We start from the raw sequence: 15,429 nt of genomic DNA on the forward strand, positions 1-15,429 counted from the left end.
AGAACTATGTCACTCCAGGGTGATCTGTACACAGACAGCAGGTTGGAGATGTAATACGCTGGTCTGGTGGGCAGATTTTAAGAGTGATTTGAGTGTTTTGTGGGGTAAAATAATGCTCTGTCCTACCTTTGACTAGCTTTGGGCTTGTTAGACTCAACATCCCAGCATGGCCAGAGAGGTCCAGCCCACTGGCTAACCACACAGGCCCACACAGGATGTCCTCCTTATGTTCTTCCAAAAAGGAGCAAAGTCTTGACCCTTCAAAGCAAAGAAACACAAAAGCATTCAGACCAGATCTCTCCAGCGATTCCCTGAAAGCTCGGTCAGAGCAGGGCGGTACCTGGCATCTCTTCCACGTCCATGAACTGGATGTCCTCTGTGAAGTCGTGCAGCAGAGGCTGGCCGTTCCTCTCCCCATTGGCATGCAGGACGTGGGACAGGGGGAAGCAGATCTGCCTGTCCACCGCCGTCTCTGCACAGCACAGAGAAGCACGGCACATTAACCACCAGGCCACTTCACTGCTGCTAACCGGCAGCAAACCCCTCTTTAGCCTTCCACAAGCTCACACAACACACACACAGACTTGGAGGCAAAGAAAATAAATGCACATGTTTAGAATCAAAGCAGTCAACATCTCTGCAATTTCCTTGATCCATAAAATCATACCAATTTTGTGAATTCCTATTTCTGTGGGAAGACAGGGGTGATATGAGCTATGAATAGAGTCTGGCAGATGGAAAGAAGCCTTGGTCCAGTTGGTTGGCTTCCCCATTTCATAGTCTGACTACAGCGCAAAAAAAAAAAGAGTATTCATGACACATTTCTCACCGTTGACCTTGCCCAGGCCCGGGGCCTTGTTCTTCAGCAGGGTGACCTGGATCTGAGGAATGTTGGCAATGTTGGCGTTCATGACGAATTTGAAGTCCACATGGCCCACCATGCAGGCTTTGGGCAAGACCAGTTCGAACACATGCTCGTCCCAGCTGGAACTGCAGAGGGAGAAAACTGGCACTCAGTAAAGAGGAGACTCCCTTTGCCCAGATCTGAGAGGGAGATCCGGAGTATCTGTTATTTTATCTTCGCTGAACCAAGTGAGCATTTAATTAAAAATATGTGTGTCAAGGAAGTAGGGAAACCATGAAAACGCGATTTATTCTGCTTGAACTCAACATGCAGGTTCAAATCTCTGTCAGGATGACTCCAGTACTGAACAGAATATTACAAAACACAAGCTAAAAGGTAAACAATGAATATCTTATAATAATAAAAAACCTGCAAGTGTTACTGATTTAACATAAATGCGTCACATTGGTTCTTGACAGCCAGATCATGTGACCTGAGAGGGCTGGCTGGAGTTCCTCCCCCTCCCCCTCACCTGTCGCTCTGCAGTTTCCAGGTGCGCGTGTGCTGGGCGGCGTCGCCGTGGTGCTGCTGGTGCAGGTGCTGCGGGTGCCGCCGCTGCTGCTGCTCCTGCTGCACCTCCACCCAGCACGGCGGCACCGTGGCCGAGAAGCGCGGCGTCAGCGTCTCGAAGCGCGTCAGCTCCACCAGCGACGTCAGGCTCTCCACGCCCAGCGCTTGGTCCACCAGGAGGTCAACTCCTGCAGGGGAGGGTGGGGGGGGGAGACGAGGGGAGGCGCAGAGGAGACGCACACAGGCTCAGCTGCTGAAAGTCCACACGCGCAGCCTGTGCCGCACACCCGGCGTCGAAATGAGAGCTGCGTGACTTTTCGATTTCCGCGGCCCTCGCCGGGCCATTCACCATGCTCGGCCTCACAAAGGGCATATGATTTCCCTGAAGTACTATTCCAGTAAGTAACAATGACAACACTGACAGATGCAGCTCTGTATTAATGCCTTTTCTACAGCTAATGTAATCTCTGCCTTTCAGGCCAACATCAGTTCAAATGTGACAGAGGAAAAAAATGCTACGGTAATTCTCAGCAGGAGGAAGGGTTCATTTGATGGTCAGTAGGGCAAGGCATACCTTACACTTATCCAAAAAAAAATAACGGGCTTCTGAGCGATTTCTTCATTAGTTTTATTTTTAGCCCTGAAATTTGGCAGCTCTCCTTGTGCACGGAGACTTACAATGGACGGCATTATAATCTCATACGTAATTATATAACTCAAAATAATTATAATACAGTAATTCTCATACCTGTGATTCCCGGACTAGAGGGGTTGGAGGACGGTTTCGTCCCTTCCGACAGCTGCTCTGCCCCTTTAGAAAGGGGGCCATCGACAAATATGTCACCGTCGTCAATATCGTCACACACACCTCCAATTTGAAGGAAATGAAGTTCTCCACCTTCAGAAAAACCACACACAAATTGTAGGTTACACTGAGCTGTGAATTCTCCTTTCGTAATAAACTGAAACAAAGAAATGGTGACGGGTCCTGCTGCATATTTGATTTAAAACACCAAAACAGCAATTAAAACAACTTAAAAGACTCACAAAAAAGCCTGACAAGATAATAACACAACTGCAGTGAGAGGGTATGCGGCAGCTAAAAATAATTTTATTGCAACTTCCCTCACAATTTTCTCACAGGTACGTTGGCGGCGCTGGAATTCACCCCCCCCCCCCCCCTTCTATCGAATGTTTCCCTTTGTAAATTACAGGCTAACGTGTGCGATCCGTTTCAGGTGTTGCACACAGGTGAAACCAGCTGGCTGAGATGGCAAAAAGAGACATGGGGGGTTGGGGGGGGGGGGGTTGCTTGTTGCTTCGGTCCCCATCATACCTCCACCCGCTCTCGCCCCTCACCCCCAACCCCCGCTCCTCGCCGGGGGTGTGATTTATTACCGCGCCCGGGGTAGGGGCAGGGTCGCGTGCGGTTTGGGAGGGTTCCGACCCCGCAGGCGGGTCGGCCTCGTTGGGCTGTCAGTGCGTCAGCGCGCCGGGGCGGGCTCCTGATTTACCGTCCTCACTGTAGAATTTACTGTGTAAGTGATACATTTACACCACGCCGCGCTAAGCCTGGGGGGAGGCAGCACTGCACAGAGCTCAACGGGGCCCAGAAAAACACCGTCGCCACGAAACCCGATACGAAACGGCACAGTTCACTCCTACACCGAAGCTACTCCCTGATCTTCGACCTTTTCACCTTAAGTACACGTCCTGAATGTGAAACATTTATGCTGACACGTTCAGAGACTTCCAAAGGCTGCAGGGGAAGGTAAAGGTTTAGTGGGTTTGGCTGGGGTATGGTAGCGTTGGGCCATTGTTACTGAAAAAACAGATATTCTCGCAAAAGTCAAAGCAGTTTAAGAATGCCATACAGGAGTGCCACTCACCTCAAGAATGAACATCATACCTTCCGTGGTAATTATTCTATGAGCCATTGTTGCGGTCACAATCACCCTCTATTGTTTTGGAACATACCGAGTGTCACAAAGCAGTTAGTCATCCTTTGACATCATTTAAGCACTTGAACAACCAAATAAGACGTGAATATCTACACTGAGGTTCAGAATGCTCTCTCCAGCCCTGGCAAATCCCTGCAGTCGGCATCCATTTCCTAAGCCCTGCATGCACTTTCTGCACGCACGCATCCCAATGGATTTCTTAGCTTTGCGTGTATTTTTTCCCCCCCATCTTTCAGAAAACCCAACATCGTTTTACTGGGGGGGGGGTTTGAGTAATGTGGCAACCTGCGTAGATGAGGAGACCATTTATATTCAACAGAAAGGTACTCCACCAATTAGCGGAACAGGGGGCTCTATCAATGCTGGGGTCTGCGTAATACGTCGCCATATGCCTGTAACATCAAAATGAGAAATGAGGGCTCCTCGCCATGTGTCTGCGGAGAAACATTTCCATCTCGCCTCCCTTCTGTTACAGCCCACAGAAGCCATGTTATGATTTAAAGGCTTTTATTTATTCATTTTTTTTTTTTTACAACTGTTTTTCAACCAATGCGCAGCACCCACCTGGGTGATAACACAGCCGCCATTTGAAGCCAGAACGCTCCCCAGACATCAGCTGAGGTGGACAGGGAGGGAACTTTTTTCAGCCAATCAGGGCGGAGGATGATCAGATGATAAGCCAGAGAGCCAGGTTGGGACTGTGGCCAGGACCACGAGGAAAACCGCCGCTTTGGCTAAACCTGTGCGGCGTGACAGGCTCTGTTACTTTCGAATACGCGCTTGGCTTGCAGGCAAGCATCCGCGGCCCGCACACGCAACTACGGTACGCTTATCCACCGAAGCGATCAAAGGTCAACGTGTTCCGCGGCTCCTTCTTCAGATCTGATACGAAACAGTAACTCCAGATTCCGTGAGCATGGTGACGTCAGGGCGGTTTCGCTTTTGAAGCACCAGGGAGAGCAGGGCGCGGACAGAGTACTGCTAAAAAGCACCAACAGCAGTCCCACACAGCCTTCATCAGGCTAGGCTGGTGAAGTCCCCCCAGAAAACACCAACGTGTTCCCCGAGAAATCAGTTCCCCTAACCATTACAGTTTATTTTAAATCTGTCCGCAGAGTTTCCCATATCTTGATCGTTATAACTGAAATTCATAAGAGCTTCTCCCCTTTCTTTCCAATCTTACAGAAAACTAACGAAGACACTAAACATGTGTGGATTAAATGAAAAAGCACCGCACTATCAGCCAATTCTTTGTTAAAAACCAAACAGATGTATTTTCGATTTCCCCTTCCTCAGACAATCCCACATTTCTCTAGCCTCCTGTCATCTCTGATTCATGGCCGTATAAAACCATGTTCCTCGGCTCATGAGCTTTTCTTAATCACCTACACTTAGTGCTTCCAACCACGTTCCTGCCTTCCTTCCAGGCCTCATATTTAAAGCCCCTTTCAGATTCGCAGAGCAAGTTAATAAAGAGCCAGGTTCATTTCCGTGACAGGTTAACCACGCCTGGCCGACTCTGAGGCTTAATCTCGACCTGCGTAAGGGGATGTCGTGAAAGTTCTGAACTGAAGGCTTCTGCGGTTTCAGAATCGATGAACGGACTCAGACTTCGGGATGAGGTGTGTTTTGGAAATAAACGCTCTCCTTACCTTTAGTGCAAGCGCAGAGCCGGTCGGTCCCGGAGCAGTAGGTGACCGAGACGAAGGGGTCGGGCTCCTCGGACCCCTCCTTCTTGGGCGGCTCGACCTTGGCCAGGACCTCCAGGCTGGACAGCTCCAGGATCATGATGTACCCTCCCTGAGTGGTGACCACCAGGTGGCCCAGGCCGGCGCCGTCCGCCCGCTTCTCCCTGGCACCGCCGCCGCCGCCCCCGCCCAAGCCGGCAGGGGGGCCGCCGCCGCCGCCGCCGGTCGAGCTGCCGTTCTTCAGGCCCGGCGGCGTCTCCTCCAGCGCCTCGTCGCCGTCGTCCTCGCGGCCGTCCAGCACGTCGGGCGGCAGCAGGATGAGTGAGGTAATGGCGTCCTTGGGGTCGCGGATGTGCTGCACCTTGACGGGCTCCTCCTCCAGCGTGACGATGCGGGTGGAGTAGTTGAGCTTGTACAGTACGAGGTAGCCGCCGCCCGGCGCCCGCTGCTGCTGCTGCTGCTCGGGCGGCAGGATGAGGGGCGTGGGGGCGGCGGCGCCGGCGTGCCCCTCGTGGGGCTTGGCGCGCAGCCCCGCCCCGTTGGCCAGGCCCGGCAGCGGCTGCAGCTCGCCCTTGCGCCGGCTGCAGAGCGCCGAGTGCAGCTTGTTGAGGTTGTTGAGCGCCTCCACCTGGTTGATGGCGCTCAGCGACTCCACCGAGCAGGACTGGAGGCCCACCAGCAGGTGGACGCCGTCAGTGCACGGCGTGACCGAGTCCACGTACAGGTTCTCCTCCTCCAGCGGCTTGGGCAGCCGCAGGCACTGCACCAGCGCGCCGGGCTTGGGCGCCAGCGAGCTCCACTTGTCGCCGTCCAGGGCGGCCAGGTTGGCGGCGGCGTCCGCGAACTGCTGGATGTAGGTGATGGGCGGGTCCTGCAGCAGGAGCTGCTCGTGCGTGTCGAACTCCATCTCGATGATCTGCGGCACGGTGAAGCCGTCCTCCTGCAGGCTCTTGCTCATCAGGTTGTTCATCTGGGCGAACACCTTGCCCGACTTCTCGTCCGACTCCTTGATGCTGTAGAGCAGGAGCACGGGCATAGTCCTGCGCGCCGCCGGGGTCGGGCCCAGCTCCGCCGGGCTGCAGGCCTCAATCTCCATGGGCGCCTGCTCGGCGGAGGGCTCGGGGCCCTGAGTCCTGCCCAGGCAGTCCAGCGGGCGGCGCGGCGGGGCGCCGAGGGGCGAGGTGGCGGCCGAGCGGTAGCTGAGCAGCCCCCCGGCCAGCAGGCACGGGAAGGGAATGTTGTGGTGCTCGGCCGGCTTCTCCTTGGCCTTGTCGGCCTTGGCCTGGGCCAGCGAGGGGTTGGCGCCCAGCTCCTCCAGGTCCTTGACCGTGTCCTCCAGCACGCTCGCCACCACCTCCCACTGCAGCTTCTCGGGCTGCTGCAGGATGCTGAGCGCCGTCACGCCCAGGTTCACCTCCATGCTCTCCTTCTGGGACGGGTGCCCTGGGGGGGGAGGGGGGGGAGAACGGTGAGGACCCAACACACAGCACCCCCACGCACCACACACAGCCGCACGCTGGCCCCTCCAGGCGGCTTTCTACGCTGCGGCATCATAAGAATACTAAGCACTGAGGTACTAAATGGGTATTGCGGTACCGTCGTAAATTCTAGCATTGTGACAACCGTTAACAAAAGCAAATTCAATGCCAACAATAAATCTCTGCGGCCCTGCAGTAACTCCGACATGCAATGTTCCGCTCACGCGGATCAAGATTTCAGGAATAATTAGGTAACCGTTTGGATAAGAGGTAATCAATACCACGAGCCATTTCTTTCTTTCTGTTCCGCCGACAGCAGAAGCCGCTTCCCTCATTGTGTGCGGCCAGGAACACGAGAGTTAATTGAAGGCACAATGAACCCTGAGGGAGCTTCCTCCTGCAGCTGGGAGCAGCCGTGGAAAGCAGAGGTTCACCGCCTGTTCCCATCTGCCAGTGCGGTTTGGTCGGAGGAGCTGGCACTGTGGGACAGGGATTGATGTGTGCAGCCGGGTGAGGGGGAGATGCGGTGCATTACGCGCCGTACCTGTCACAGACTCTGATCTGGAATGCTCTTCGCTGTCCGAGTCTTCCAGCTGGTCATCGCTGGCCGGGGACACGTCCAGGAAACAAACAAATTACCGTTAGCTTCTTTTCCTCACTCTCTCTGTCACTCTCTGTCACACACACACACACACTCTCACACACTCTCTCACACATACTCTCACACACATACTCTCACACACATACTCTCACACACATACTCTCACACACACACTCTCACACACACACTCTCACACTCATACTCTCACACTCATACTCTCACACTCATACTCTCACACTCATACTCTCACACTCATACTCTCACACTCATACTCATACTCTCACACTCATACTCATACTCTCACACTCATACTCTCACACTCACACACACACGCACTCACACACGCACTCACACACGCACTCACACACGCACTCACACACGCACTCACACACGCACTCACACTCTCACACTCTCACACTCTCACACTCATACTCTCACACTCATACTCTCACACTCATACTCTCACACTCATACTCTCACACTCATACTCATACTCTCACACTCATACTCTCACACTCACACACACTCTCATACTCTCATACTCTCACACGCACTCACACACGCACTCACACACGCACTCACACACGCACTCACACACGCACTCACACTCTCACACTCTCACACTCTCACACTCTCACACTCTCACACTCATACTCTCACTCTCACACTCTCACACTCTCACACTCATACTCTCACACTCATACTCTCACACTCATACTCTCACACTCATACTCACACACACTCACACACACACTCACACACACTCACACACACTCACACACACACAGTCGCTCCTGTTCTGGGAAACAGTGGCATTGAAAGATTCCTGGTATTCAGCAATTGCGTTCTGAGAAACACAGGCCTGATAAAATGGATGAAAACTGGAACAATACAGAGACACTACATTAAAGCTTGCCTTAAGCCAGTTCAAGAGTTTGGGGACCATTTAAGCGAACAAAGCCATTGACAAACGCAGCTGTTGGTGCCCGCACATTATATTCAAATTGCTATAAAAAATCTTACATCAACAGTATTGGCCAAAAAACACTTGGTTGCTCTGAGACTGACAGTCAATAAATGCTTGTGAGAAGCAGAGATGCACCGCCTTTTTTTCCAGCACACAATGACCATTTTAGATTCATCCCAGTAAAAAGAAAGGCGTAACCTTGGCAAACAGAATGAAACTCACTGTCACAGCTCTCATAGACTGCGAGACCTGTGAACAGGCTGTGAATTCAGTTTCACTTCAGCGTGACTCAACATGAGCACAATATTTACACAGTAAAACAACTTATTAGTTACTAATATTAGATTCATTCATTGGCACACTGACTTCAGCAATGGTAAACCCAGGGAAAGTGAGTGGTCGAAAGTAACAAGCAAACACTTCCCCTGGAGATAATGTGAACGCTTTAAAGTGTTCGGAAACAAGTATTAATACATTTTGAGAGAATACCCAGAGGTATTCCCCTTCAAAAGGAGCAAGGGACTTTTTCCTCCCTGAATTACTCATCAGTAAACGTCTCTCACTGAGGATGAAAGACCCAGATAAACACAGCACCACAGCGGGGAGATGCACTGTGCCAGTGTGGTTATTTATTTATTTTTATTTAACCTTTATTTCACCAGGTTTGTCCCACTGAGATTAAAATCTCTTTTACAAGAGAGACCTGGCCAAGAAAAGCAGCACTTCCAAGTTTCAGGTAAAACAAGACAACATAAGTATGAAAAATACACAAAAAGACAAAGGACAAGTAGAAAGTGCACAAAACAACAAAGTGCAAAAGCAATCGATTTCCAGCTAACAAACATGCAATTCCCAATAGACTCTGTTCCTGGTTCCACACAGCTCCAGAGCAGCACTGCTCCGGGTGATGGATCCTTTATCTCCAGCTCAGACCCGTTCTGCTCACCTGTCTCCCTCCAGTTTTGGTATATCCGAGCAGCTGGAAGAGTCCTCTAACCAGGCTAACGTCGGCCGCCTGGACTCCGTCCCCGGGCCCTGCTCACTCCCCGACAAAATCAGCTGCCGCAGGATCGCCGGGTCGTACGGGTTGATTTCAAATTTCAAATGGACCTGAGCAAGAAAAAAAAAATCACTTTTTTCAACAAAGGCACTTTGTTGACGGGACATTTGGTACATTCCAGGGTATATTTGCCCAGTACTGGTGTGTGATGCTGCGTTTGCCCTTCTTTTGTTCAATTCAATACCCAAACCAGCCTGCAACCTGTCGGCAGTACAGACGGCATCAAGCCAAGTCGTGCTCAAACAGGTCATCTTTACGTTCGTATTTTCAGTCGTAACGGCAGCCACACACAGCCACGGCCCGCACGGCCCCCCCCCCCACCTTCATGAGCTTGGACACGTCCCATATGCAGATCTTCCCCCGCTTGGTGGCGGCCGCCAGGAAGTGCGGGCAGCTGCCGAAACCGTAGCAGGCGATCTTGTCCGAGCCGTCGGCGCTGGGGAACTGGGCGGGGCTGGTGGCCAGGGTGACGGACAGCGGGACGTTCTGCGTGTGCTCGCCCTTCACAAACGGACAGTTGGGGGAATGTCGCTCGTGCTCCGACCTGCAGGGAGGGGAGGGGAATGGGAGAGCGTGTTCAGCATCGCATCAGAAAACACCAGCGGCTTACCAGCAGCTCTCAGGCACAAAAAAAATCAAAAGCATTTCACCATTCAGAGCTGATTCTGGGAACGTCTGCTGTCCCGGTTTCTCTCAGAGGCAGAAACAGATGTACGGCTGTTGATGCTAACATTGCGCATATGTATGTGTATGTATATTTGTGTATATTTGTTTTTTCTGCCACCTGCAGCTTGTTATTTGTGAGTGCACTTTGCATTTTGCATCTACAATCATTTTCAGTGTACTTTGGGTCAATACCATCCATACATCTACTTATGTAGACTGTAATACCAAACTGTCAAGACATAAGATCATCGTATCGTGTCCTGTATGAATGTGCCATAATCCCTTGACTGATACCGTAGGGTAGGACCTGACATGCGCATAAGAGGATGATCTGGGTGAGGGTATAGGAGGCGGCCGGGGGGGCGGGGTAAACGCACCAGGGTTCGTCTGTGGGCTCCCAGCAGACCAGGCAGACGCTGCAGGTGAAGCACATGGCCCGGTCGTCCCCCGTGGAGGCAGGCTGCGGGTGAGACGAACACGTAAGAACCGCAGTCAAAGGGAGGAGACCGCTCGGCGACTGCGGCGGCTCAGCATTTCGTTTCAGCTCCAGTCTATGATGCCTGGTAGCGGTAACCGCTGCACGCAGGTTTCAATTACACGCCTACGGGCTGCTCGCCAATAAAACAATACCAGAACCAGATTCCCGTTCGTGTGATATATCATAAGCACGCCATTACATAACTGTCCAAAATAACATGTAGCCGGTTCACGTTTTATGGTATTTAATATGACCTGCAAAGCAGCAATGATTAGCGGTGGTGTTTCACATATCAGACACACACATCTGTCCATAAATAATGCTCATCAAAGCAAAATGAACATTCCTTTTGCTCCATTAGCAAGCACTCTTTATTCCACCAGCTTTTTGGCAATAAATGAGTAAACACAGTCAGTGAGCGATTTCCTGTTGCTACGTTTTTTCCGTCTTTCTTTTTTTTTTTTTCATATTTTCCATATTCCTCCTGCTGCTTTATTTTTGGTGAAGTCTCGGGAAATCCCTTCCTGTTCAAAAAGCACGACTCTTCCTCCTTCCTCTGTGCCGTTGGCATGCCAACAGTGTGTGACAGGCTGGCTGCGCAGTGCCATTTCCATGGTTACAATAATCCATTCATCTCCTTGGTCTCAGTGAAAGTAAGCATTGTATTTTTGTCTTTGGGTGTTGTGGGAGTAGGACAGTGGGGGGAATCTCCCTCTAAAATAAACACACATACTCCTCTCATGAAAGCGACTTTAAGTGGCACATTCGGCGGTTCTTTGAGAAAGTAAAAAACATCGAACATGTTTGCTTGGAAGCACAGCTCTCTAAACCTGCTTTGTGAAGACCATGCACTGATGTGCCTGGTATGTCCAACCAATCCCTGTCCCCTGGGGTTCATCTGCAAATTGACTTTTCCAGAGAAAAATGTAGGCTAACCGACTTCAAGTTACACATAGTGATAGACACATAAACGCTGCATGTTAACCGTAAGGTAATGTACAAATATTGTGTCAAAACAGTCCTGGGTGTCCCCTCAAACCTGAAAGTCAGTGGAGCGTAGCGGAGAGGAGGATTTTATCGAGTGCCTACCTGGTGATAAAATCCTGCTTGCGCCATGGGGTCGGGCTGGGCCCACCGGTAGCCCGCGTGGGGCCACGATGTAAACGTTTCTCTCCTGTTTGCCTCACTGTACATTAATGATCTGAAACAGAGGGGAAAGAAAGGAGTCAGCATCTGGGCACGCTGAGGGTTCGCTGCACGCGTACGGCGTGCCTGGACGCTGCAGCTGCGCTTCGAAGGTGGGCCGTGAGCCCTGCTTCCCGCTCTCCCCCCCTGCGCTTGCGATTTGCTCGGCCGCGCCGGCGTTTTGCGAGCCGAGCGTGCATTTATAAGGGTGTGACGAGAGCTCGCTCCGTGATGCGCGTCGGCCAGCCTCGATGAGTCGCAGGCCAATGGCTCATAAGCGAGTGGGACTTTATTTCCACTTATAAGAACTTATACTTTGTCAGTCAGCACCTTACACACCTTCTAGCTGTGTGCCCTCCACCTCCTCGTTTAAGACAACAAACTTCAGTTAGCCATCGCCAACACCTAGTTTTAAAGATACTGAAGTGCTGACTGAGGGAGGGCCGTAAAGAGGGGATTACGAACCCTCAGGCAGGATTTAACACAAATCTCAAGGGTCCTTAAGACCAGCCCTAGAAAGCCAGCACTCAGTTTCATTTCTCATTACTCCTTAACTGCTTAAATAGCTTAGTCTGAGTGGCCATATGTTCATGGCATTCAGAAAGAGACTGACTGAAATAGGGAGATCTGTGAAACTGCCTTCATTTTTAATGATTTAATTTATTTATCATTTACTGGAACTGGAGCTAAAATGTAAACGTAATTTTCTTCTGTTTTCTGTGTGTGTGTGCACGCAGAAGCTCTTACCTATCTACAGAGCGTCCGGGGCCCACGCCCAGCTCAGGCCGAGCGCTTGGTAAGAGGTAGGAGAGCCTGTCCATGATGGACGAGGCCACAGACAAGGCAGCAACATTCTGGTTAATCTTCTTCAGCTCGTTCACGATGGCACTGGCAACCAGCTTTAGCACGTGGTGTGGAAGATGGAACGTTACCGTTGCCCACTGCGGGAGAGAGACAGAAACAGACAAACAAACAAAAAAAAAATGGCACGCGATGTCAGGAGGCAAGGGTTCTGTCAGCGCTGCAGGAAAACCCGCCCCCACCGCCGCCGCCTGGGTGCGAGAGAGTCACAGGAGGCGAACTGAGCAAGCGTGCGTTACGCGATCTGTTTGGCTTTCGGCAGGTCGACGACCTCGTTAAAAGGGAAAGAGATCGCCTCGATTCGGGGCTGGCTGTTACAACGATGTGATCTGGCACGCGGCCGCGTGAGGAGGTCGGGGGTTGTGTAAACGAAGCAAGACTCTGCCCTCGGCCAGTGGAGACAGCGCCAGAGATCCCGACTCCTGCACACCGAGCCTCCCCCAGTCCCCCCCCCCCCCCCCCCCCCCCCGCAGGAGAGCGAGGCAAATCGTTAGGCAGAAGGCCGTGTCGATAGCGAAGAGACGCTGCCGCCAATTATGCGCATCAATGGCGGGAAGCCTACGACGTGGCTGCCCACGTTCACCCCGCGGGGGGGACACGAGAGCCCAGACGTGCGTGCGCGACAAACCAGCAGCCCGAACAAAGAGCTCTGCGGCGAGCACAAGACCTCAGAAAACGGCCGCTCTCGAAAGATATATCAAAATCTTCTGTGTCCTCATCTGAACTACTGCACCATTCAAATGGATTCTTTCTGAAAAATCAGACTCACGCTTCGCTTTGTTTGCTTGGCAAGGCAAGCTGGGTCATTCTGGGATTTCAGGCAGTCATCTGGCCCTAGCGTTTTCATCAGGAGGAGGAAAAAAAAACCCGAATCCATCCATTCGTTTGTAACACTGTGCAACCAACCAACGTCAACATTTTCACAAAGCACTTTCACTCAAAGGCACCAGAATCAACCGAAACCATGACAGAAAGCGTAACATCTACTACATTCTCACAAATTATATAATGAACACTTTTTCTGTTGATGTGATTTTTTTTTATTGCTCTATCTGGCTGGGAGGATCAATCCTGCGGATCCATACTCACCTACGCACTACTTAAATCAGGTCATTCAAAAAGCTTTCAGGATCCCTTCTCCGTACGTGTTCATTTACATATGGATAGGAGACTCAGCCTCTACACACTTACAGACTATGGCAGCTATTCAACACCCTCCTCCACACACTGAGGGTTACGTACTGCACAGAACAACTAATGAAAGCACCCATTAGTTACATTTTCACGTACACATTATTGCGTTCTGTATGGTATGGAGGAGGGGAAAACGTGAAGGTAGCAAAGATATACAAAGCGACGCTGGCATGAACGTGTGTGTCTGGGTCAAACCGCAGGACAGAGAGCATTATACAGCTTCCTGGCTGCACTTTCAGAGGTTTAGAGCCACGCCGCCACTCGGCACCAAAAGGGGAGATTTGTTCCTCAAAGTGGCAATTCGTTCCAGGGGTACGTTGGCACGGCCAAAGGGACAGGAGGCGTGTTCCCACAGCGCTTGGCTGGCCCGGGGAACGGCGGAGTGACCTTTCAGCCGCTTGGAGGGAGATGAGAGGGGGAGAGAAGGGGCCTGGGGGGGTTGGCTCGGCGGGAGGAGGCTTCCTGATAGGTAAGCCTGGCTCGCGGGCAGATAAGACGCCGCCGAGGCCCTGGGAGAGAATCTCATTTTTCTGACATCTTCCCGACGTGTAGTACAACGAGTTCAATTACGGCGGAGCGGCGGGGGCCTGGAGTGGTTATTATCGCAGGGGGGAGAGGCGATTCTCTGCTCCCGCTCCCGGCACCCGGCTATTAATATGCTGACGAGGTCCGCAGGGAGCGCGTTTTGCAGGCCGCAGCCCGGCCTCCGCACGCAGCAGAGCTGCAAGAGCTTGCGTGCATCACCACGCCGAGACGGCTTCAGTCCCGCGCTGACGACGGGTCTCTCTGCATTCTGGGCCGACTCGCACGGAACGCGTCACATCGCACAACTGCGTTCGAGGTCCGCCGCGCTGAAATTCTGCAGCAGGTCCCCGTCAACTCATATGATTTCCAAGTTCGATTTTATAAGCCAGTACCTGTATAATGTCTTGCTGCATTTTACACTACACTGCAATTTAAATCATTTGTACTGCTACACACATACCATCAGAGAGAGAGCAGAAATAAAACAATAAAACAGAATAGTATAATTCTAAGAGTTCACTGACTCAACTGACCCTATATCCCCCAACGTGAGCGTCAAAGGATTTTCAATAGGCAGTGTTTGTAAACCACAGCGTCCACCCGAGGGGAAAAGACATCCTCAGCAGAGTCTGAACTTAAGCTAAGAGGTTAAGCTAAGAGCAACGCACACCACCACAGGGACTGCAACGTTGCCTCGGTAACAGTGTCTGCACCCGCTGACCCCGTATGTGTGACCGATCGTGTATCAGAGCATCTTGTCGGAATCTCCGATAACTGACAACAGGAAAGGTCAGAGGGCGTCTGAGCCGCTCGGCTGACTAATCCAGGCCCTGAGCTCGCGGGGTGTCCGTGACAACGGCGTGGACGCCGATAGCTTCAGGTACGATAGCGAGAGACCACAGGGGCAAGAGGCGCTACTGAAAACACACACAATCGCACGCTCCTCTGCAGGGGACGCGGTGGGCTTTCCCGTCCTCTCCGCCTCACGGAGCGGCGCCCCGCTTTCACACCCACCTTGGCCACTTTGTGATTTGCTGCCGTCTCGTGTGAGGTATTTTTCAACCCGTCCTTCAGCTGCGTGATGAACACGTCGTATCCCTCCGTGTTGGACACGTCCACCTTCTCCAAGCAGGCTGAGAGCATCTGCTGGGCCTACGAGAGCAGGGAGACAGGGAGAGCACAGCGTCATCGACTGCTGCTGACACACGTCAACGTCCGCTGCGGCAGAGAAAAGGACCAGTGAACGAATCAGAATCAATCTACTCGTGCACTAACCACGGTACATTTTCACAGCAGAACTCACAAAACACTGGACAGAGTACATTTTCCACAGGGAAGGGAAAAACCAGAA

At 52.0% G+C, this 15,429-nt stretch overlaps 1 protein-coding gene across 1 annotated transcript in view; it reads right to left on the bottom strand.

Annotated features, from left to right (window-relative positions):
- Window positions 1–15,429, bottom strand: part of birc6 (baculoviral IAP repeat containing 6) — a 129,908-nt gene that overhangs the window by 102,540 nt on the left and 11,939 nt on the right. The window contains exons 3-15 of the mRNA XM_036546560.1: window positions 15,093–15,230; window positions 12,246–12,439; window positions 11,403–11,514; window positions 10,213–10,295; window positions 9,491–9,713; window positions 9,056–9,219; window positions 7,086–7,144; window positions 5,028–6,506; window positions 2,163–2,312; window positions 1,377–1,602; window positions 830–990; window positions 341–472; window positions 127–258 (exon numbers count right to left, since the gene is read on the bottom strand). Coding sequence (XP_036402453.1) covers window positions 127–258; window positions 341–472; window positions 830–990; window positions 1,377–1,602; window positions 2,163–2,312; window positions 5,028–6,506; window positions 7,086–7,144; window positions 9,056–9,219; window positions 9,491–9,713; window positions 10,213–10,295; window positions 11,403–11,514; window positions 12,246–12,439; window positions 15,093–15,230 — 3,253 coding nt within the window. The remainder of the gene's footprint in view (window positions 1–126; window positions 259–340; window positions 473–829; window positions 991–1,376; window positions 1,603–2,162; window positions 2,313–5,027; window positions 6,507–7,085; window positions 7,145–9,055; window positions 9,220–9,490; window positions 9,714–10,212; window positions 10,296–11,402; window positions 11,515–12,245; window positions 12,440–15,092; window positions 15,231–15,429) is intronic.

The sequence above is a fragment of the Megalops cyprinoides genome, chromosome 15, assembly GCF_013368585.1.
Source record: "Megalops cyprinoides isolate fMegCyp1 chromosome 15, fMegCyp1.pri, whole genome shotgun sequence".
NCBI lineage: Eukaryota > Metazoa > Chordata > Actinopteri > Elopiformes > Megalopidae > Megalops > Megalops cyprinoides.